The sequence below is a fragment of the Lupinus angustifolius genome, chromosome LG04 (assembly GCF_001865875.1).
Source record: "Lupinus angustifolius cultivar Tanjil chromosome LG04, LupAngTanjil_v1.0, whole genome shotgun sequence".
In the NCBI taxonomy this organism is placed as follows: domain Eukaryota; kingdom Viridiplantae; phylum Streptophyta; class Magnoliopsida; order Fabales; family Fabaceae; genus Lupinus; species Lupinus angustifolius.
Window position 1 is genome coordinate 26,397,769 of NC_032012.1, and position 24,349 is coordinate 26,422,117.

Here is a 24,349-nt window from a genome sequence, read left to right on the forward strand (position 1 = left end):
TACACACGCCGCGACACAACCAAAGTTGATTTTGTATAAAGAGTAAAGACATTCTCAAAATGCTTAATTCTATCCATTTGTTTATTGAAAAGTTTTCAAAATATTCATACAAATATTAAATGAGTCAAAATTAATTTTTTTAGTATATTTAAAATATGTAATACAAACTATTTTTGACTTATGGTTGTGATAACTGAATATTAGTTTAGATTTTAATTTTTTGGCGATCAAATTGGTACATATCAACTTACTCAAAAAGTGTTTTCTCAATTAGATACATTTTGCTACCTCACAATATTAATTAATTAAATTATGTTTGTGATAACTGAATATTACCTTTTAACCTACCATGTAATCCATATTATTTATTGCGCCAATTATGTTGTGTTTAATGTCTAATTTATGTTCAATTTATAAAATATGTTGTACCGACTACAGATAATAGGGTGAGATTATGTGAACAAATCGTTTCTAACAAGTAAATATAAGAGTATATAATGCACGTGTTTTGTTAATAAATACAAAATTAAATTTGATTAAAAAGGAATGTTAATGAATATAAGAGTGTATCAATTCATCATAGAGTATAATGTATGTGTTGTATTTTTTTAGCATGTGTATTAAACACAGCCTAAATTCATAAGCATTTTTTACAAAATTCATAAGCGTTTTTCTTGGTGAATAAATTCATAAGCATTTTTTATACAAATTTATAAGCGTTTAGCATCAAGCAAAATGGAACATGATTTATGTTATAAGGGGTTCTATTTTTTTTAATGAAACCAAGGCATTCTATTGTTACGTCTTTATCCTATTCAATTCTATATATGGAATGCAAATAAAATTAGAATTTATCCAAAAAATATTGGTTAACAAATCAAATACAGGAATTGTTTACTGGGAAATGATTTTAAATACACTAGAATTTAAAACTTGCCAATTTTAATGCATTATTTCTATATTTGAATTTATTAAGTATTCTTACTCATTAATGGGAACCACTAAATTATTTATTTTTCTTCAACTCCAATTGATGTTCTACAATTGCATTAGTGGTAACAAACACAGTCCCAAATATAGACTTCATACTTAGAAACCAAAGAAGCAGTGTAGTGTAGGACGAGTCCTAAAACTCACTACTCATTACAAACATAAGTTTACACACCAACACATACTTATAAAATGCATAAAAAACCAAATAAAGCCATGCCACCTGCGATCCAGAACCCAGTTCTGGGAATAAAACTTGCAAGGTGATGGCGCAGACTTCAAACTGTGTCCGGCGAACAAACTACCTAGACAATAAATAGTACTGCAAACAAGTAACCAACATTTATTGTAATAATAGAGCTTCCCTGATAAAGCATCCAGCACGGTTCACTTCTTCTTTGCTGCAGCCTTCGTGACTTTGGCTCCAGTAGGATCCTTCTTCTCCACACTCTTGATGACTCCCACAGCCACAGTTTGGCGCATGTCTCTGACAGCAAAACGACCAAGTGGAGGGTACTGTGCAAAAGTTTCAACCACCATGGGCTTGGTTGGAATCATCTTGACAAGTCCAGCGTCACCATTCTTCAAAAATTTGGGTTCCTTCTCAATCTCCTTACCAGATCGTCTGTCAATCTTGGTCACAAGTTCAGCAAACTTGACAGCAATGTGGGAGGTGTGGCAATCAAGAACAGGGGCATAACCATTTCCAATCTGGCCAGGGTGATTCATGATGATAACTTGGGACGTGAAGTTAGCAGCCTCCTTGGCAGGGTCATCCTTAGAGTTTGAGGCAACAAAACCACGCTTAATATCCTTCACTGCAACATTCTTAACATTGAATCCAACATTGTCACCAGGAAGGGCCTCCTGGAGAGCTTCATGATGCATCTCAACAGACTTAACTTCAGTTGTCAAACCAGTTGGGCCAAAAGTAACCACCATTCCAGGTTTCACAATACCAGTCTCAACTCGTCCCACGGGCACAGTTCCGATTCCTCCAATCTTGTAGACATCCTGAAGGGGCAAACGGAGGGGCTTGTCTGATGGCCTCTTGGGCTCATTGATCTGGTCAAGAGCCTCCAGAAGGGTTGGACCCTTGTACCAGTCGAGGTTCGTAGACCTCTCAATCATATTGTCTCCCTCAAAACCAGAGATGGGTACAAATGGGATTTTGTCAGGGTTGTATCCAACCTTCTTCAAATAGGAAGAGACTTCCTTCACAATTTCCTCATACCTAGCCTTGGAGTACTTAGGTGTAGTAGCATCCATCTGTTGCAGAGAGCAAGCAATAACAACATGATTTTATTAAATGAAAGTTAACAAAACGAGTCTTTGAGTTACAAGGCAATGAAGTCAACAAAATAATATACCTTGTTACAACAACAAATCATTTGCTTCACACCAAGAGTGAAAGCAAGAAGAGCATGCTCACGAGTCTGTCCATCCTTGGAAATACCAGCTTCAAAACCACCAGTGGTGGAATCAATGATAAGAACAGCACAGTCAGCTTGGGATGTACCAGTAATCATGTTCTTAATGAAATCCCTGTGCCCAGGAGCATCAATGACCGTGCAGTAATACTTAGTAGTCTCAAACTTCCAGAGAGCAATATCAATTGTGATTCCTCTTTCGCGCTCAGCCTTAAGCTTGTCAAGCACCCATGCATACTTGAAGGACCTCTTGTTCATCTCGGCAGCTTCCTTCTCGAATCTCTCAATGACACGCTTGTCAATACCTCCCAACTTGTAGATCAGATGGCCAGTGGTAGTTGATTTCCCAGAGTCGACATGGCCAATGACCACAATGCTGATGTGAAACTTCTCTTTTCCCATTTCACTTTAAACTTAAAATAAATAGGTCCTCCAACAAAAAACTATGAGAAAGCTATCCCAAAACACCAGCAACATATATAATAATAAACCAAATTCAACTTGCATCATTGTCTTTGCCATAAATAGAGACTCCAGTAATATATGGGGAAATTGAGATGAGCAAAATATCAACCCATCATAATGCTTAACAAGTGAAAATACCAAATACAAATCAATAACACAAATCAAACACAACAAATACCACATGTTGGACAAGATCAAACAATTACATTTGGCCCAATAATTAGACAGGTTATATGATTACAAAACAGAAATCAACACTTATGAAATCATGTTTATGCACACCAAGGCCAAAACAACTAACAAAAAACAAAATCTATACATGAATAATCATCAAAAACAATGATTGCAATATATGCACAATTTTCAAAATATCTAGATCCAATAATAAATGATAAATCAAATAGAAACATAAGAAAGTAGAAAAAGGTGAAATGAAAACATCATAAATGAAAGATTGATTATCCTGGCCGTAATCGATTCAATTGAACAAAAACGAATATCGAAAAAAGAAGCAGTAGTACAAAGGAATATTACCTTTGAAGAAGAGTTTACGCTGAAGCCCTAGACGCGAGAGAGAGAGAGTATAGAGAAGAATGAACAAAGATCTAATATATATATATATATATTCGTTTTTTATACTAGTAGTGAATCATTCACCTCTTCATATATTAAATTCATATGTTAAATATTGTTGACTCTCTTCAATAATATAAAGATAATGTAAAAAAAAACTATAATGAGTATGCATAGATTTTAAACTTTAGAAGATTTCACATAAAGTAATTCATTTTTTAATTGACATAATTGCCCTTGCTTTTTGCATTTTTTCTACCCTTGTTGATCAAATGTGGCACCACTCCCTCTATTTATCTTATGGCTGCACAACCAAGAGAGTAAGGTTTATAAAAATAAGCAATATCATATTATTTATAATAAAATGATATTTTAACATTAAAAGAAAAAATAAAATAAATTTTTTGAAGACTTACTAAATATGTTAACTACAAAAATGATACATTCACTAGACATATTGCATATTGGTTCATATTCCTTTTAAGGCTCACTTCTTCACTAATGTATTAACTTATTTAAAAAATTAAGATAATCTTTATATTTTGCCTTGCATTCTTCCTTATTAATAGTCCAAAAATAGTTAATCTTTTTTAATTATAAGTTGTCATAGTCATTAGGAATGTTAAATATTATTCCCTATGTTTATTAATAAGAATTATTATTTTATCTTTTACTTTCTATATTCCAACGTCGCATATGCTTTGTAAATATTTGTATACCTGTATAATTGTCCACAACCATCTACACTTAAAGTTTGGCACCATTGCCATTCAGTGCACTTTTAATAATTATAAAAAAAATGTATACATTAATAATATAAGAGTTTTTTTATCATAACTTATAGTATTTTTTGTTTTTAAAAGTACTAACACTTGTATAACTTAAAATGTTATAATTGTTAAATAAAGGAGGCATGCCTTCAGCCATGAGGTAATTTGATTGGAACTTTCAAATATATATTTATAATGAAATCTTAAATTGAACAAGAAAATGAGAGGAAAAAAGTCAATTATATATTTTGTTAACTCATAAGTTGTGAGTTCAAATTTATTGCCAGCATAAGTAGGTTATTTTTGGTGAATAATATGTCAGAACACTACACTTACAAATAATATGTCAGAACACAAGACAAGGAAGAAAAATGAATTATAAGTAAAAATCTTATACACTTTTATTGTATCATCCATAATTTTTATTTAATTATAATTGTTCAACAAAATAATATACTATAAAATTGAAAAGGACAACCAAGCATGTTATTTTGTACTTTTTTTGTATTGGTACGCTGTTATTTAATTAACGTTAAATTTAGGAGTCAAAATCTGTATAGGGTCCCACTTATCCGGACATAAATTTCCATGCTGTAATAGTTCTGTTCTTTCTGTTTATTGAACTTTTCTCCTTCCCTCTCTTCTTCCTTTGTCCTCTTTCTTTCTCTTCACAGGGAAAATTACCTTCATTTCGAAGATAGAGATCTTATTCTAATATCCTAAGGTTTTGGAATTCAAACACTTCATTTTTGACATAATATCTTATGTTGTTTGTCCCTTGTTTTTGTATTTTTCTCATTTGACTATCTATGAATGATTGATATAATTTTAAGATTATGGTATATGGGTTCTCCTCATTGTAATTTTCATCTCTTACTTTTATTTTCTTCTTAAGTTTTCTCTTGAAACCAAGCCTTCAAAATTGGAACTTTTGATCTGGGTTTGTTGGCAATTTGGTTCTTCAACATTTGATCATTGCATTAATGGATTGGGTGAAAGTCCTAGAATTTTCATTGTTGAAAACGTGTTTTTTATTTTTCTTATTTTTTCCTATTTAGTTTCCACTTTTATGTTTTATTGAATATATTCATTTATCTGCTTCTAGCATTTATGGTTCCATTTTGATGTTATGCTGAATTTTCTATGTCTCTTTCCGCTTACAATAATTCAATTCAATGCAAGTAATTCTATTTTCTTTCAACCCTTTGCATGGAATTCAATCTGCATTAAGTTGAGATGTTATATGACATTTTTAACCAGAGTGAATTAAATTACTTCTAACACAAGTTTATTCATATAATCTTTTCTTTCTTTGTTTTTCCCTTTATGGATAATAATGATGATGTATTTGTTCATTTATGTCATTTGGCTTTGATCAAGATAAAGGAATTGCACATGGGGAAGAAAGGGAGTTGGTTTTCTACAGTGAAGAAAGCTTTTAATGGTTCAGATTCCAGAAAAAAACAGGTTTGAATAATACTTATTAATTATCTTCTATACTTTTACATTACTGCTTTTGAAATCATTCAAAGATTTTCATCCAAACCAATTATGTTTTGTTCATGAAGAAACAGAAACAGAAACACAAGTCAAGTCTAGGATGTTTTGGGTATTATGAGGCACCTGAACCAGGATTTGAAGAAGAAGCAAGAGCACCGGTTGCGGTTGTTCCTTCTCTTCCACCTAGAAAAGATGTTGTTAAGCCAAGGGAGGGAGATAGTGAACAGAACAATCAAGCTTTGTCTTTGGCTTTAGTCACTGCAGTTGCAGCAGGTGCTGCTGTTGCTGCTGCTGCTGCAGCAGAGGTTGCTCGTCTCAACGCCGTGTCTCATTACGATGAAAAAGCCGGGGAAGAAGTAGCAGCTCTCAAGATTCAGACCGCGTTCAGGGGATATTTGGTATGGACTTTTTATCATTCTATTTGTCTTACATAAAATTTGGAAAATAAAAATGAGAAGGAATGCAGTTATTCACATCCAAATATTTGTACTTATTTTCAATTTTTTTATAATAAACTAGTGTTATTGTAGTTGGATCTATTGGATTGTTGTTCCAACAAGGTTCCGGGAATATGTATCCTCCACAACTTTTTAACTCTTGTTAATACGCGGCATGCTGCAATAATTTGGAGAAGTTCAAAATTTCCTGCATTTGTTTTGCTTTTCTACCCAAGAATTTAGTTTCATGGTTATCTACCAAAGTCTGTTTGTTATAATTATAATGGGAAGGCTCACAGCGTTCCCGGAATCAATTAGTTTCTTTAATTATGTTGAGAATTTGTATTAATGCTAGAACACCTTACTAGTGACTTTTATGCTTAATAATAGTTCTTGTTTTTGGGGGGTTCAGGCAAGAAGATCATTGCGGGGCATGAGAGGTTTGGCGAGGTTGAAAACATTGATTCAAGGGCAATTTGTTAAACGGCAAGCAGCTACAGCCTTACAATGCATGCAAACTTTTTCACGGCTGCAGTCTCAGATTCACGCGAGGAGGATTCGAATGTCCGAGGAGAACCAAGCTCTTCAGCGTCAACTGGATCAAAAGCGTGAAAAGGAACTTGAGAAGTTGCAAGCAGCTGTAAGCATTTTATGTGTATTTGCATGTTATAATGCAGGTTATGGTCCAAATGCAATGCATGATGGAGAATACTTTCAGTGAGATCTGAATATATGAACAAAGTCTAATGCTTTGCGGGTTAATTTATGACAACTCGTCACTTATTTCCCACTTTCCTTTCTTCTGCATTTTTGTGCATCATTCCTTTTAAAACTTATGAAAATAGTGTTAATATTCTACTCACAAGAAAATAACTTGAGGTCATATTAAGTTCACATATTTTCATAACTTACTTATTCAGTGGTACCAGTAAACTTGGAATGAATGATACATGAAAAATTCTGCTTTTGAAATCTGTAATGAAGTGGAAAATACTTATGCAGCAGGTTGCAGAAAAATGGGATGCTAGGGTGCAGTCAAAAGAGCAAATTGAAGCAAAAATGTTGCATAGGCAAGTAGCTGCTATGAGAAGAGAGAAGGCTTTGGCCTATTCATTATCACATCAGGTAAAATATATATGGAATCTTATTAATTACACTGATTTACATTTAGATGTTATTTAGCATGATGATTGATTTGTCAAAACTGAATATTGTTTTGATCAATGCTAATCTTAAAAAAATAGTCACCGGATTAATAGAGACGAGAAGGCATTTGATTTTTGTACTCGGTGATAACAGATATATGGTATACTATAAGATGGATTTACAAACTTGTTAATGTTATGCGAGGTCAACATGATAGTCTTTACAGCAGTGATTTGGATTGCAATTGATAGTGTAAAAGATTTCATATGAAACTCCTACACTTACCAAGGCATATTACCGAGCAATTCCGTTGGAAATGAAAACTGCAAAACAGATTGAAAAATCATTGATGGACTCCTATTTTATTGGTCTAGACATGTAATTGTTCTGTATGTTATAAATGATTTCCTCTTATCCATGACTAATTGTTTTTCCCAACAGCAAACATGGAGGAACTCTCCAAAATCCGCAAATGCGACATTTATGGATCCACACGACCCTCACTGGGGCTGGAATTGGCTAGAGCGATGGATGGCTTCACGACCATGGGACGGGCAAAGCACTATTCAACACAATGATCATGCATCTGCTAAGAGTGCTGCTTCAAGCCATGCCACCATGTCAGTAAGGGAAATCACAAAATTGTATACTCTCCGCGATGAAAATCATCATGAGAGTAAGAATTCTTCTCCGGCTACTAACCAAAAACCAACCCGAGTTCACAGCCACAACAACAATTCCCCCTCAGCTCCAAAGGCTAATGCAAAAGCAAAGGCATTATCAAGACAGGGTGGTTCATGGGGTGGTAGTGCTGATGTCTCAACAAGCATGTTTCGCATAAAAAACGAAAGCAATCACAGGCATAGCATTTCGGTATCTCTTGCCAGAGATAATGAGAGCCTTGCTAACTCACCAGCCTTTTCAACTCAAATATCATCACCATCCATAAAGGTGGCAAAGGCTAAGTCCCTAGTTCCAAGTCCATCTAGAAATAAAGGCACAATGCTTGAAAAAGGAGCTGGCGTTTCCGCGAAGAATAGGCTTTCTTTCTCACCGTCTCCATCTGGTGCTAGAAGGCTTTCTATTCCGGCTAAGGTGGCAATGGTTTCCAATAAGAGTGTTGCTATTGCTACCATCCCTGAAGAGAAAGTGAAAGTTAAAGTGAAAAATGGAGGGAGCAGGTAGGGATATATAATGCCATTGGTGCAGAAATCCTATAGATCATTGTGAATGAAGAAAGAAGAATGACTAAAAAGATTGTATATGTCATCTTTGATAATTTTCTCTATCAACTTTTTCTTCAGAAGAATGATACAAGGAAAATTGAAAGATCAAGTCATCATTTTATTTCTACAAGTTATCATCAAATGATATACAACCTTAACTTTTTCTTTATAACTTTTACTAGCACTGCTATTTGTGCTGTTGTCTAAAAGAATTGATTTTGTGGTATGATTCTATTGTTTTATGACAATATATACTTTTCACCTTTTTAATGTAATTTGGCACTTTGATTATGCTATTACTAACTGCTAGGAAATTATTATACAAGTTCTATTCTCTTCATGATGCTATGAAAAACAGCAATCAGTAAATTAGACATGTGATTTTTGATATGGGGCAGGTCTGGAAAATGTATGTTCTCAAGCATCAAGTAATAAGTGAAATTATGTATGGGTAACCAGAAATCGGGGCGCTGGAAGTAGGAATAGCAATAGGGTGGGGTGGAGTTGAATTTGTGCTTATCTAACCCCGAAATCCAAAACCCAAATTAAGCGGGGTTAAAAAACAATGCTATTATCGTCGAACTCGTTAGGTTTCGGGTAGCTCGGATTTAACGAGAACTTGCCTAAAACATGTATTTCTTTGTATATAAGTTCTATATATATTTCAAATAAATAAATAAATATATATAAGGTTTGCTAATATGAGTACACCTTATTTCTTTATGTTGCTTCATATAGTAAAAAACTTATATTTGGTAAAAGAAATCTATATTTAAAAAATATTATTTAAATTTATTTTATGTGATTGATCATAATTCATTTGTACATGGAATGACAAAAAAAATGTAGGGTAGATAATGTTTTACCATTCATTTACAATTTTTCTGTAAAGTTGAATTTATGCTTTACTCAAATAAATGAAACAAGCTCAAGATGGATAAGCATTGCTTTTACATATTATATTTTTCAAAATGTTATATGAGCATCTTCAATTAGTACAATTTCTCTTATAACAAATTAAGCTTTTTATATTTCTTACTTACTTTCCATCTTTATCTCAATTCAAACCTCAAAGAATTAATTCAAAATATGGAAGAAAATTAATTGATTGTTTAAATATCATTTTTTATATTTTTTACCCTAATTTCTGGAAAAGAATGATCTCAGAGACAAGTTGTTTATTTTATATTTACATTTAAATGAAAATTGTTATCTCAAAATATATATGTATGAGTTTTATATATTGTATCATTTATTATTCATGTTTAATTATCATTGATTATCTTCAAAAGATAATACAAGTGAATGCTGAATAATGTATTTATTGGATATAAATTTTTATACAATAATATATATTATATAAACTAGTTTTTTTATTTTTTTAATTTTTTTATATATTTCTCTATACAATAATGTTGAGAGTCTTTAACTCCTAAATTTTGGGCCTGAATCCTACACAATCCCACGTCAGCTATTAGCCATTCACATCAATTTTCCAAAATCAATTAAAACATCTCCATGCTGGCTTTATTACATTATTACTATTAAAATCATCTTAATGAGAGTAATAAATTTGCACCTCTAGAAAACGTTCAACATAGTTGATGTAAATAGTAAATACTCGACCATAACCTTTGTTGTTAAAATAGCTAAAATACATTAAAACAATCTCTGTATTTTTTGAATAAGTTTATAATGCATACCAAACTTACCCCTCAAATATAATATATCGGATAATATTAACTTGTGTTCTACCTATAAAGAGTATAAACATAGTACCAGTATAATCAAAATTAAACATATCATACATTTCAAAATAATAAATACATCCCTTCTTTGATATAATTTCAAAAGATATATTCAAGTGATACATATTTGATGTTCCTTAAGTAATATATTAGTTTCAGTCTCGTGGATGAAAAAATATCTGCTAGGAGAGTTAGTCCTACATACCCATAGATATTTTCAGCTCGGACACTGAGAAAGTGTGCGAATAGGACCAAAATATTACACCTTAAACTGGAAAAATTACGGGATTGGGGTAGTCAAACTACAGTATCCCAACTTTGGGGTACCTTTTCAAATAATTACGGGATTGGGGTAGTTTTTTGAAAGTCGTGGATGGGGTCCACGACTTTGGCATAGTCGTGGATGACAGGCACGACTCCAGGGGAAAGTCGTGGACCAGACCCACGATTTCCCTTTAATTTTCTCTCTCCTCACTGAAATCGTGGATGGGGTACACGACTTCCAGTGTCGTGGACCCCATACACGAGTTTGCATGGGTTATATCGTTTTACGTACTTTTTTTTTTTTGTTTAAGTTATAAAATTAATATATTTTGAATATGGTAATTTTAGTTAAATGATTATTTTTGTATTTTAGTATGGTAATTTAACATGTTATAATTTTAGTTAAGTTAATGTATTTTTGTAATTTTTTAGTATGGTATTTTTTTATTTTTTTGGAATTGTCATAATTTGTAAGTTAAAATTAAAAAAATAAGAAAAATGGAATTGGAAATGGAAGAAAGTTTCATAAATTGTAATTTAAAATTCAAATACATTTGATTAGCGGGAAAAAAAATATCCTAATGACGTCTATGAGATGATGTTCCACATCCAGGTGCCTTTCTCCTTCGAGGTGGTTGAACTCTTAGTTGTTGTTGTTGTTGCGATTGATTTTGTCTTCCACCTCTAACCAGTTGTGGCTGCTCCTTGTCTTCGTCTTCACTATCGTCATCATCTTCATCGTCATCGTTTGTTTGGGAAGGCATTGTCGGCTGATAATATTGTTGAGAGTTGAATGCCGAGAATGGAGTATTTGAAGTAGTGCCAAACATTGATGGCATTCCTTGAAATTGTGAAGATGATGGTAATTGAGAGAAGGAGTAGTCACCCATTGCTCCGTAAGGTTCAAACCCAAACGGATGTTGTTGTTGTTGTTGAGGAGCAGGAGTCTGAGTGTATGCCTGCGGAAAAGTATCCGTCTGAGTTTGACTCTCATATTGTTGATATTCAGGTGCAAAAGGCATTTGGAAGTGTTGTGGAGGAGGAGCTTCAGAAGTAGTTGAGGAGAAGACGGTTGGAATTAGTTGAGCAAATGCTTCCATCATCTCATTGCAGTTGTGATAGACGTCATTCAATGACTGCAACGGATTTGGAAACACATTTGTAGGAGCACATCTATCCCGAATCATTTTGATAAAATTGTACTGAATAAATGGAAAAATTGAATTTGTTAGAATATGTGAAAAGAAAATAAAATAGAATAAAATAAAATAAAATAATATGTTATTACCGATCCGGCTGAATATGCTCCATCTGGAGATATGTATTTCCTCGTCCTTTGTAAGTACCATTGCATATACTGCGAGTAATGGTACAAAGGCTGGTTATCGGGAAAACCGTTGACCACATAGTTTTCCCGGTTATTCCAAACCTGAATCCACTGGTCATGCTTTTGAGGCCAGTTGTAGTCATTTTTCCCACGTAGATCCATCTTGTGTTGTTTCTCCAGATTAATTGGATCTTCTGGGATGGGTTGTTGTAGACCAAACTGTCTCATCACCCTATCAGCAGCATGCCACTCAACAGTTGAAAAGCATATGAGTGGTACACGTGCTCTGACTACATCAGGTATGGGGCCCACATAGGTAATGTTCCTATATGGGGTCCACACAAACTAATATATAAAAAAAGTTAGTAATTAATGAATACAAGAATAGTTAGAAATAATAGTAAATATATTAAAATTTTGAATTTGAAGAAATTACCTGATCAATGCGCAAGCGATCCAACATTGACCGTATTATGTTCGTTGCATGACCAGGGATGTTGGTGGCGATTAGATGTTGCGCTCACCTAAAATGTAATGTTATTGGTAGTTATTATTATATGAATAATTTCAAACAAAAACTATTGTAATTTGAAGAATTTTATTAATAAAATAATGGAAAAAAATATACCTTTGAACTAAAGGGAAAGTTTGGGAGTCGTTGTTGTGTACTCTTGGAGCTAGCATTGGTATGCGGTCATATGCCCATGACTGTAGTAAATGTAAGCAGCCACCGATTTCAATTTGGTGACTTATAAGTGCCGCACGACATACTCCACGATATAGACACGCCAATACCGCTGAACCCCAACTATATTGGAATGTTTGAGACAAGTCCTCCAACAATGGGAGATACATCAGGTGGACTCGTGATCCTGATGTATCTGGCATGAGGAAGCCTCCAATCATGCGTAATATAAACGCTCTTGCATGTTGCTCAATAACAACATCATCAGCATGTGGAGGTAGAACCGCAAATGTTGAGTCGAGCCAACTCATTTGGATTCTTTGACCCATAATTTGTTTGTCAGTTGGGATTGCACCCAACAAGTTGAGACAAATCATTTCCCAATTTGCACTTGTAACGCCAGTAACAGGAGCTCCATTTATTGGCAAACCAAGTTGGTATGCAACATCCTCGAGAGTTACTGTGCACTCGCCAACTGGTAGATGGAAGGTGTGAGTCTCCGGCCTCCATCTCTCAACTAACGCCGTAATGAGGTGGTTGTTGATTTCGATAGTTCCGATATCTAGTATGTGCCCAAATGCCGTGTTACGAATAACTTCTAACACGGGTGCAGAAGGTAAGTTATGCCAAAAATTGTACCTTGCTCGAAAAGTCACTTCTCCACCATTCCAAATGTTGGTGGATACATGATCTTTTTGTAGGGTGAGAAGGGAGGGGTTAATAGGACCTGGACCAATATGTTCCATTTTTTGAGAAGAATATTCGGGAAAAAACAGAGGAGGGGAATTTAGGAATTTCGGATGCTTGGTGTCCTTATCCTCATCCTCATCCACATTATCTTCCTCTTCCACATTCTCATCCTCATCCTATCTTCATCCTCATCCTCGTCCTCATCCTATCCATGTCTAAGTTCAATGATGCACAAGTAGCAATAACATGTGAACATGGCAATCTAAGTGATTGAAATTCCCCACAATCACACCAGTTGTCCATTAATCTAACTGTGTATACTCTTGCGTATCGACTACCACCGGTACTAGCAACTTCGACTTCCGACACTCCTGAATCCCTCGAAAAATTTCGTACAATATGGCTAGTAGCTTTTCGATTATTTTCATTAATCACCTTACTCAATTCTTCGCAATAAACATGACCCGCCCTGATCATGTTATTTGCTTCATTTCTATGGTGTAGAAACCAGGAGTTCAGTCTATGATATGTTGCTCTAACAAGTGCAGTAATGGGCAAGGCCCTTGCTCCTTTCAGAACCGCATTTACACATTCAGCCAAATTCGTCGTCATATGGCCATACCGTCTCCCCTCATCATATGATTGCGTCCATTTTTCTTTTGGGATTTTATCTAACCACGCTGCCGCCTTAGAGTTTTTTTGACGTAATACAGCAAGCATTCTCTCAAATCTTGGCCGCATCAATTCATAGCCTACAACAAGTACAAAAATATTCACAAAAATCCAACATACAAACAGTTTCACATAATTGACATTCATTTCAACACTTACTCATTTCAATGACTTTTTCTTTCAGATCATTATCTCTGAACTCCTTGTTGAAATTGCTAGCAACATGGCGGATGCAATATACAGAATGACCATCACACCATTGAGGGAGCTCAGTACGTAATGCACCTAATAAACCTGTACCCGTATCTGATATAATGCAAATATTTGGTTGTGGGGTAACATATGTCCGAAGATTGTAGAAAAACCATTCCCATGCCTCTTTGGTCTCTCCTTCTACAATCGCAAATGCTACTGGAAATATACGTCTGTTACCATCTTGGGAACTTGCTATTAACAAAGTTCCAGTATACTTTCCAGTCAAAAACGTCCCATCAACTTGAAGGATTGGTTTGCAAAAACCGAATCCTTCAATGCACGGCTTGAAAGCCCAAAACACCCTATCAATAACTAAAGTATTATGTTCATCAAGGTTAGATGCTGAATATCTTACAATTGTACCTGGTGCATAATATTGAACAGCATTCAACCAACGAGGTAACTCCTTGTACGATCCCTCCCAATCACCATAAATTTGGGCCATTGCCATTTGTTTAGCAGTCCAAGCCCTCCTATATGTGACCGTATAACCAAAACGAGTTACCACTTCCTTCACTAATGCTTTGATTGGTATACCAGGATCTTCTGATACTAGTTGCACAATGCAGTTTGCGATGAAAGATGAGTTCAACTTCGTGTGATCTTGTGAAATATTAGTGGATACACAAGTGTGACTTCCACTAATTTTTCTAATCTCCCAAATATCACGCTTCAAACTTTTTGATGCTCGAAGTCTCCAATCACACCCAACACCATAATATTTACATTTTACAACATATCTATCTGGCCTAGACTCATCGACAACGTAATCAACAGAATTTCTAATATGAAAATGTTTTACCGCATTATTGTTGCCTCCTTTGATTCAAATTGCATACCAACAAATAACTCATTATCTATTTCATTACTTATGTTACTACTTCTATATGGAAAATCTTGTCCAGATTGATGATCAATGTTAACGAAAAAAGATGAAGGATTATGATATGTTACGCTAACTGCTTCATGTGTGGTAATCTGAACATCATCATGCTCGTCATCATCAAGCTCGATGTCCTCCTCATCACTAAAATCACTAACAATATCTCTAATAATTGCCATCTACATATAAGAGTAAAAAAAAACAAACATATTTAAATTTAAACAAATGTAACAAGTAAAATTATAAATAAAATAAAAGACATAACAAAATTTTAACAATTGGAAATTACCTTAAATATTCAGAGTTCTTCAATTCCAGTATGATGCAAATTTTTTTATACGGTACAATTCTTCATCCAGTGTGGTTTTACACTTGGGGGTGAAAATATATATAGACTTGGAAATCGTGGACCCTATCCACGACATTGCCATGAAAGTCGTGCATGTGGTCCACGACTTACACTAACCTGACACATGGCAGGAAAGTCGTGGATGTGGTCCACGACTTTCCAGGGAAATCGTATATGTGGTCCACGACATTGGCAAAGTCGTGGATGGTGTCCACGAGATCCACTAAATTCTACCCCAATCTCGTAAATAATTCAAAACCTACCCCAAAGCTGGGATAGTGTAGTTTGACTACACTATCCCAGTAATTTTTCCCCTTAAACTCCTACTAATGTAGGCCTTTGACTTCCTTTTTTGTGAATGTTGTTGATATTCCTTGTTACTACTACTAAATATTGATGTTGTTGTTGTTCCTCTGCCACCCATATCAGTCTCAGTATCAACGCTAACTCTTTATATCTTTCCCAATCTTATCCTATTTTCCCACTCTTTCCACCAATCTTATTACACTTAACCTCTCTCCTTTTTTTTCTGAACCCATCAACACTAAGTGCAAAAAGACTGTGACTTTTTCAAAGGGTTGATTAAAGATGGTGTCTACTAACGACCCACTTGAGTCTTTCTTCAATTCCATTCAAGTTATGAAGGATTCTCTGTCTCCTTTTGAATTGGGTATTCGAAAGGTGGCAAAGGATCTTGAACATTGTTTCTTGCCAAAGAACAAGGCTAAAGGTGTTTGTTTAATTGTCCAAGGTGGTGAATTTCAGATAAGTGATGTGGATAAGAATAATAATAATAAGAAGAAGAACAATAATGGTTTGTGTTATGTTGGTGCTGCTGATGAGAGGAAAAAAAGTTTGTCAATTAAGGTTCCTTTGAAGGCTTTCTTGGGCATGTTCTCAAAAAATTCAGGGAATGAAAATAGGGCTCAAGTTTCTAAGGAAAATGGTACTTGTTGCACCAATTGTTTTCAGTTTGCTGTGACTTGGTCTTTGCTGGTTAATGGTTTTCTTCAGGCTATTCAATTTCCTTTCAAAAATGGGAGGAAGAAGTTTCAGAAAAGTGGTGATAAAGATAAGTTCTTTTCTTGCATCAAGCCTAATATTTCATCATGTGAAGTGAAGCAGAGTGAAAAGAAAGTCAGAGAAAATGGTGTGTGGAAGAAGGGTGGAGAGCATGTTTCACTTGAATGCCTTGTTGGTCTTATCTTTGATCAGTTGTTTCACACTCTTCAGAGTATTGATCATAGAGTGCAAGAAAATGAACTTAACACTGAGAAAACTTCTCTGCCCAATTCTCATTTTGGTCATGTCAATGCTTTCACAAGTTTCTTGGAAGGGCACAGAGTAGATGTGAATGGCTTCTTTGGAAATTTAAATTTTGCAAAGGTGGGTGGTGTACCATCAAGTGTACTTGGAGAAGAATACCCTCCATCAAAAGAGGACGGAGATAGTAATCGTAGCGAGGAAAACAAGGAAGAAACTGGAGTAAGTTTGCCACAGAAGGTTGCTAATAACATATTCACCATTCCTCTATCAAATGTGGAGCGTCTAAAGTCTACACTTTCGTCTGTTTCATTCGCAGAATTGGTTGAGCTGGTACCTCAGTTGGGTAGAACATCTAAAGACCATCCTGATAAGAAGAAACTATTTTCTGTACAAGATTTCTTTAGATACACTGAGGCTGAAGGTATGATGACATCTTAAGTAAGATAATAAATTTTTTTGAATTAGTTGCATAAAATACAAGTAAAAATTTCTCAACAACTTGTGTTATTGATTAGTAATTCATGGTACCCCTTGGATTACGGTGTAGTTTTAATTTGTAATAAATTCAATTATCGACATACACCTGGATATAAGGATATAATATGCATGTGGGTGGATGGACAGGGTATGATATGTGAGAATATCAATGTGCCTAAATAGGAGGAATCTGTTTCAGTAAATATAAAGGAGTATTAGTTTATTTGAAGTGTAAAAGGACCCGGCTTCTTATTTATATGGTCGATATAATGATAATGGAGGTTAGCTCATAGTCGCTGCTTAGAGTGGTATGACAGGGGATTTAATGTTATTGGACCATTGGGGGTAATATAACTTGAGTAAGCAGTAATGTAGGTTAGTTTGATAAATCTTCCTATGGTTCTCAAATGCAGGGTTTTAACTTTTAATTCCCGAGAACAAATCGTTTTTGGAAAATTGTTGCTGGGAGATCCTGTCGACCTGCCTTAAATTATTTGGGCTAACTGTAGTGAGAGGAATGAAAAAAATATGAAAGCTATTTCCAGAGACCACATTTAGAACCAGTGACGGCAGTCATAAGGCATTTGTGACTTGTAATAGAATTGGAAAAGGATCAAGAAAGGAGGACCCACCCTTGGGTATTATTCTAGTATACAACCTACATATCAAAATATTGTAACAGAATTCTTTTGCCTGATTATGTCAGTGCTTCCTGCAATGGATACTGGCTCTTGATCTTACGCAGTTGTGATCTTTTGGCCTTTTTTGCATCATGGTTTCATACTCATCTGCACAGAATACATCTATACTTGACACTAGTTTGTAAGATATCTTTTAACTGATCTTTTTCTGACATTCATGTATTCATTGTTTAGTTAATATTTCCTTCTCATTTGATTGAGTGTTCTTTTGTTTGTGATACTTTTATCGAAAGGCAAATTTATGCTTCTTTTTTTACCTTCATTATTGTACAGGGAGGAGGTTCTTTGAGGAACTGGATAGAGATGGTGATGGCCAAGTAACTCTGGAAGATCTAGAAATTGCAATGAGAAGGAGAAAGCTTCCACGAAGATATGCTAAAGAATTTATGAGCCGTGCTAGAAGTCACTTATTAACTAGGTCCTTTGGTTGGAAACAGTTCTTATCATTGGTGGAACAGAAGGAGCCAACAATTCTTCGTGCATATACTTCTCTGTGTCTAAGTAAGTCAGGGACACTCAAGAAGAGTGAAATATTGGAATCACTGAAGAATGCAGGACTCCCCGCAAATGAAGATAACGCAGTTGCTATGATGCGATTTCTAGATGCAGACACAGAAGAATCTATTTCATATGGACAATTTCGCAATTTTATGCTTCTGCTTCCTTCTGATCGTCTACAAGAGGATCCTAGGTAACACATATATGGCCATTTGATAGATTTTCCTTCTTTCATATGTTAGATAAAAAGTCAACCATTAATAATCCTTTTGAATTTGTTCTTATTATTTTTATTCTCATTTTTATTTGTTTGGGTCGTGTGGTGGAGGATCCAATAAGTGTCACTACTATCTTATTGAACTTAGGTGCTTGTAAGGTATCTGTTGGTGTTAACATCATTCAGGGACGTAGATATTCAACTTTGCGATATGCCTAATTTGATTGTCCATTTTAAGTAGACAATGCATCACAATTTCTTTTATGATAGAAAAAAATGAAATTTAATATAAATAAAGTTTATAATGTTTGACAGGGGGATAATATATCCTTCAAAACAGGAAATTCAAAATTATGAGCAGAGTCTGCATAACTAATCTGCATCACAAAGAGACATCCTTAAAGATGTGGACCTTTCATTTCAATCAATTGCATCAAATAGTTGCATAAACTGCACATTGCCACAAAGTTTTCCTCCCCTTGCTTTTACGAAAACCTTTTTATAACAACATAAAAATCTGCTCCTAAGTCGAACTTGTTTAGTGCTCACAGAGTCCCCAAACCATTGCTATATAGGGAAGTGACTATCTTAAAATGCAAGGTGGTTACATATTTTTGCTGCTTTGTTTTATTTGTTTAGAATGATAGTGTGTGTTCAATTGAAATTATGCAAAAAGATTGGAGATAATGCAAAAGTGTTGCAGTTAGTACTATATTTTCCTTTTTGTATCAATTACGGCTAGCGGTCAATGTTTATATCCACTGTGTTTGAAACAATTTTTGTTACGGTTATACATTCAGGAGTATTTGGTTTGAAGCTGCGACTGTGGTTGCCGTTCCACCACCTGTTGAAATTCCTGCTGGAAGTGTTCTAAGATCTGCATTGGCAGGTGGCCTTACTTCTGCTTTGTCTTGCGCTTTACTGCATCCAGTTGATTCAATCAAGGTAAATTCTTCGACTTAATGATTTGTGTAATTTTTGGTAATTCAATGTGGTCTGCTTATGTACTAATTGGTGATTCAATGGCGATTCAATCATTGTCTTGTTTGGTATGTTAGACTCGAGTACAAGCATCAGCCATGTCCTTCCCTGAAGTCATTGCCCAGGTGCCACAGATTGGAGCACGTGGTTTATACAGGGGATCAATCCCTGCAATTCTTGGACAGTTTTCAAGGTTTTTTATTCGACCCCTCCATTTCTTCACTCTCACCTTCCTTTCTCTTGAAGCATTATTAGTGGAAAAGAATATTGTTTTTTCTCATTTTTAGCTTATGCCAGTTTTTTTATAATGCAGCCATGGCCTACGGACTGGGATATTTGAGGCGAGTAAATTAGTGTTGTTAAACATTGCTCCAACACTACCAGAACTCCAGGTAGTTGTAAATCCTATTTGCCGTTATTTATATTCTGTACTACATCTGATTATGTTTTCCTTTGTCTCTCATTTTCCTTGCTCATTGTTTGGAATACAGAGCAAATAAAATGGATTGCACAATTTCTGAGCACCCAGCTAATTGTACACATCTCCTTGTTTTGTCCCATCAAATCAACCTTTCTGGTTTTCTGTATTACATAATTAGTTTTTAGTCGAAGCTATTATGGCAGCCTTATTATTGAGAACACTGGTTCAGAATATAGCTAAACTATTGCAGTGAACTTTCTTGAAGTCTCGATGATCATTTCCAGCTAGGGAGCTTACCTGTTGTCTCACCTGCCATAACTAGAAGAATGAAAAAGTCTTCGCTTAAGCTGAATTATTTAGCTCAATATCTTTATCAAAATAACTTGAATGATTTAATTAAGGTGCTCATACCTAAGGTTAATATTTTTTATATACCAATTCGTATTTTTGATTAAGGTATAAAACTTTGACAAAATATTCATAATGTTGTTTAATAGATTCTGATTTGTTTTTTTTTTAAATCGATTCTGATTTGTTGGCTGTTGTTACTTTTTTAAGATGTGTAAGCTTCACATATTGACATCTATGTAGGTACAATCTATAGCATCATTTTGTAGCACATTTTTGGGAACAGCTGTGCGGATCCCCTGTGAGGTGTTAAAGCAACGGTTGCAGGCTGGTCTTTTTGACAATGCGGGTGAGGCTTTAGTTGCAACTTGGAAGCAGGATGGTCTTCGGGGTTTCTTTCGCGGAACTGGAGCTACCCTTTGTCGTGAGGTTCCATTTTATGTTGCTGGCATGGGGCTTTATGCTGAATCGAAAAAGGTATGTAATTTTCAAAATCCTGCATGCCTTTTTAGTGTCTGTCCGTTAAAGACCTTGAGTTTGTTGGTGGAATTACTTCTATGCTTGTGCATTCGAGAAAATTGTTCGGAACTTGTGTGTGTATATATGATAATGAATGTATTAATTCATCCAAATTAAGAAGACTTAAACTTTGAGTAAAGCCGGGCAGGATTATATATAGAATTACAGCTGTTCCACATTGAAATGGTATCGTATCATGACTGCTATTTTATATTTTGGATACTGATCCGTCTTGGTATTTCGATTTTAGGGCGTCCAAAAACTACTAGGAAGGGAACTGGAAGCATGGGAAACACTTGCAGTTGGAGCTTTATCCGGTGGCTTGGCTGCTGTTATCACAACACCATTCGATGTGATGAAAACTAGAATGATGACTGCACAGGGTCGGTCCGTGTCGATGACTGTAATAGTCGTTTCTATACTCCGGCATGAGGGACCCCTTGGCTTGTTTAAAGGAGCATTGCCCAGGTTCTTTTGGATTGCTCCTCTAGGTGCCATGAACTTTGCAGGTTATGAGTTAGCCAAGAAGGCTATGAATAAAAATAATGAGCAAGTTGGTAAGGGAGGCACTTCAGAATAATGTATAGCTGCAACAACCCCTGTGATTGTTATACAGCAACAAAACTGTCTTATAGAAATTGAGTCCCTTTTGAGTTTATTGCAGCTCATTCATGTCTTGATTTTCAATCTGCTGCTCTGAAATACATATTTTGTATCCTTTGTTCTTTTTGAGTCTGTCATTTTTCGGCACTACCAAGGATATTCTCTCACCCTTTTGGGTAAGGAACTAATCCCTTTCGGAGTGCGTGAATGCCCCTCCCAACAAGTGTCGCTCATAGGAATCGAACTCTTGACCTTTTGGTATCTTCGGAATCTAGCGAGGTCTCACACCACTAGACCAACACCTTGTTGGTTTTGAGTCTGGCATTTATAGCAACAGATTTTTGTCAAAGAAAATCATCTTGTAGGGCACTTAAAAACTAAAAAAGTTCAATTGATCTTTGAGTCTTTCATATTTTAGGTACTCTTTTGAAAAGTGTATGATTCTTGCGGTTGAAACTATAGTTTAGAGTAGGCTACTTCTGAAGGAGGATATGAAATAAATTACGATTGGACCCACCTGAAATTTCTGAGGTTCACATCGACACTTGTTTTTTTTTACATGCAAGCCTTTATTCCTTTTGTAATTTCACTTTTGTAGAGACTTGCGTGGGATTAAGACTGGTAATGTAGTTATATCCTCATGTACTTGAACTTCATACTTCAAGTTTGAATAATTTTGCATGCTTGATGATAAATGATACTCAGTTTTTTTTTTTGTACTACCAAAAGTATTTTTACCTTTTTAGTAAGAAAATAATTTTTTTCGGGTCGCGTGAGTACCCTTTACAACTTTGAAGGCCATGTATAAAATAATTTATTTTTATCCTGTTGTATTTTGCAAAGCTGCTTATACTGTGAACTAACAGCTGTATGTTTTTTTACTCATGAACTACATATCTTAATATTTTGAATAAATACTATAAGGTGTGTTAGGAAGATAAGTTAGGATAAGGACATAATATAGAACGATAAAAGTATGATATGATATGAACAATATTGTTATTATATCATCTATTATTTATATTTAATTATTATTAACTTTAAAAAAGTAATATAAACAAATGATGTATAATATATTGATTATATATAAATATTTACATTGACACCATATCAATATTTCATTCTAACCATAATTGTAGTATACTAATAATATGTTCATTCCTAACGAAACTTCCATCTTGAGTAGAATTTGAAAGGATGAGGATCACCATGTCCTAAATCAATCACATATGACATGTGAATAGAAGAATATTTTAAAAAACAAAAATGTGATAAAAAGTATTATTCTGATTGGCTTGGTACATAAAATGAGGAAGATTTCGGGAAGTGGTGTCTAAAAATAAAGAAAAAGTAACACATTGATATTTATATCCTTTTTATTTATAATGACATTACACTTTTACCCTTAAAATATAAAGAAAAAAGTCACTTACTTCTCCATTCAGGACATGTGATATCTGTCAAATCTCCAATTACATGTGGTAGTTGCTCTAAGCTGTGTGATACGGTTAAAGTGAATAAAAACAAAACATAATTTACCAAGAAAACCGGGTAAAGACATTATTTTGTTCTTTGAAATTGTGGTATATATAAGACATCGTTCTCTTGAAAACAAAAGCCTAGTTTTCAGGTGAAGTAATTACAGAACCACCAAAATATTTAGACAACTCTTAAACTTTGTATATGAGTATATATATGATGAAGAAATGGATGCGGTTAATATTATTATTAAATAAACCAGCACCCAAAAAATCAACTTGTGAAGATGTGATATTTTGCTACATTTTGAAGTTTTAAATAATCATCATATCAAACATCTTCTTCTTTTCCTGATCTTATGTAACTTGTAAGATTTGCATAAATTTTCAATTGAAATGAGTTCATGCAACTATAACGTTTTCAACTCAACTTCAGACTTGAGACTTTAGAGAGAATGTGAAAGCAACCCTTTTCATTCCAGAAGTGTATGCTAATGTAATTGATAAATTAAACTTTGGTCATTTATATCTTATCCATAGTATTAGTAGTTTTAATCTGAGTTAGACTCCTCTCAAGTAATGGAGAGGCAAGTGACTTTTTGCTTTGTATTCTAAGGGTAGAAGTGTAATATCATTACACATAAAAAGGATATAAGTGTCAATATATGTTACTTTTTATTTATTTTTACACACCACTTACCTCTCCATTAATGGAGAGGAGTCTCACTCTTTTAATCTATACTATGAATTTAAGATGGAATCATATTCACTAAGAAATAAATAATTAGGATACAACATAAGAAGAGTTGGTGAAATTAATTCATATTAATCATGTGTGGATGATTCTTAGTATTCTAAAAATTAAAGGTTATGCTAGTTTAAGCAAGATCATGTTATAGGGTATAATCTTATTGTTAAAAACACAATCATACTCATAATTTTTTCTTCTTCTATAGGCTGCTTAATTACTTATAATTGTCAACATGGAGCTTGCCAAAATGACTATGAAGACTATGTCTTACATTCAAAAGGATCACTTGTCTCATAATTTTTCTTGTTCTCATGTCCCGAACAAATCAAATTTCACAAAATAATATTAAAATATTAATTTCGGTTTTTATAATTTTTCTTTTTAAATGAATGAAATTTTTTTATTAGCCTGAGACATGAATAAGGACATGTGATCTCATCCTTCTTACACGATCTCTAGAAGCACGACCTAGTACTCTTCACTTTCTCTGTCCATGCAGAGTATAATAGTTATAATTGTCAACACAGAAACCATAACGTTAGGGTTCATCCATGACCATGATTTATAGTTGGAACTTGGAAGAATAATTTAGTAGTCGTACTTCATTGACGGGTTAAATATATATGACAAGTAGTGGAGATATAACTAACTATGTGTGAACAAAATTATATCTCTTAAC

At 34.4% G+C, this 24,349-nt stretch overlaps 3 protein-coding genes across 9 annotated transcripts; 2 read left to right on the forward strand and 1 right to left on the reverse strand.

Moving 5' to 3' along the window:
• On the reverse strand, positions 1,068 to 24,261 carry LOC109346699 (elongation factor 1-alpha-like). 4 transcript variants are annotated; one of them, XM_019586408.1, is made up of 3 exons: positions 24,242 to 24,261; positions 2,361 to 2,837; positions 1,068 to 2,259 (listed from the first exon to the last, which is right to left on the reverse strand). In XM_019586408.1, the coding sequence occupies exons 2-3, from the start codon at positions 2,820 to 2,822 to the stop codon at positions 1,378 to 1,380; spliced, it is 1,344 nt and encodes a 447-aa protein (XP_019441953.1). In that variant the 5' UTR covers positions 2,823 to 2,837; positions 24,242 to 24,261; the 3' UTR covers positions 1,068 to 1,377. The 4 variants fall into 4 exon arrangements, with proteins under 4 accessions (XP_019441953.1, XP_019441951.1, XP_019441952.1 ...); XM_019586406.1 differs by lacking the exon at positions 24,242 to 24,261 and adding an exon at positions 3,420 to 3,479 and having other exon boundaries at positions 2,361 to 2,833; XM_019586407.1 differs by lacking the exon at positions 24,242 to 24,261 and adding an exon at positions 3,420 to 3,437 and having other exon boundaries at positions 2,361 to 2,840.
• Positions 4,800 to 8,787, forward strand: LOC109346698 (protein IQ-DOMAIN 1-like). 3 transcript variants are annotated; one of them, XM_019586403.1, is made up of 6 exons: positions 4,800 to 4,952; positions 5,609 to 5,695; positions 5,797 to 6,126; positions 6,578 to 6,805; positions 7,165 to 7,290; positions 7,753 to 8,787. In XM_019586403.1, the coding sequence occupies exons 2-6, from the start codon at positions 5,624 to 5,626 to the stop codon at positions 8,494 to 8,496; spliced, it is 1,500 nt and encodes a 499-aa protein (XP_019441948.1). In that variant the 5' UTR covers positions 4,800 to 4,952; positions 5,609 to 5,623; the 3' UTR covers positions 8,497 to 8,787. The 3 variants fall into 3 exon arrangements, with proteins under 3 accessions (XP_019441948.1, XP_019441950.1, XP_019441949.1); XM_019586405.1 differs by having other exon boundaries at positions 4,801 to 4,952; positions 7,171 to 7,290; XM_019586404.1 differs by having other exon boundaries at positions 4,802 to 4,952; positions 7,168 to 7,290.
• Positions 15,935 to 21,858, forward strand: LOC109346697 (mitochondrial substrate carrier family protein C-like). Of its 2 annotated transcripts, XM_019586402.1 has the most exons (8): positions 15,935 to 16,055; positions 16,101 to 17,097; positions 18,128 to 18,545; positions 19,370 to 19,514; positions 19,628 to 19,743; positions 19,864 to 19,942; positions 20,563 to 20,796; positions 21,089 to 21,858. In XM_019586402.1, exons 1-8 carry the CDS (start codon positions 15,999 to 16,001, stop codon positions 21,416 to 21,418), a joined length of 2,376 nt encoding a protein of 791 aa, XP_019441947.1. In that variant the 5' UTR covers positions 15,935 to 15,998; the 3' UTR covers positions 21,419 to 21,858. The 2 variants fall into 2 exon arrangements, with proteins under 2 accessions (XP_019441947.1, XP_019441945.1); XM_019586400.1 differs by having other exon boundaries at positions 15,999 to 17,097.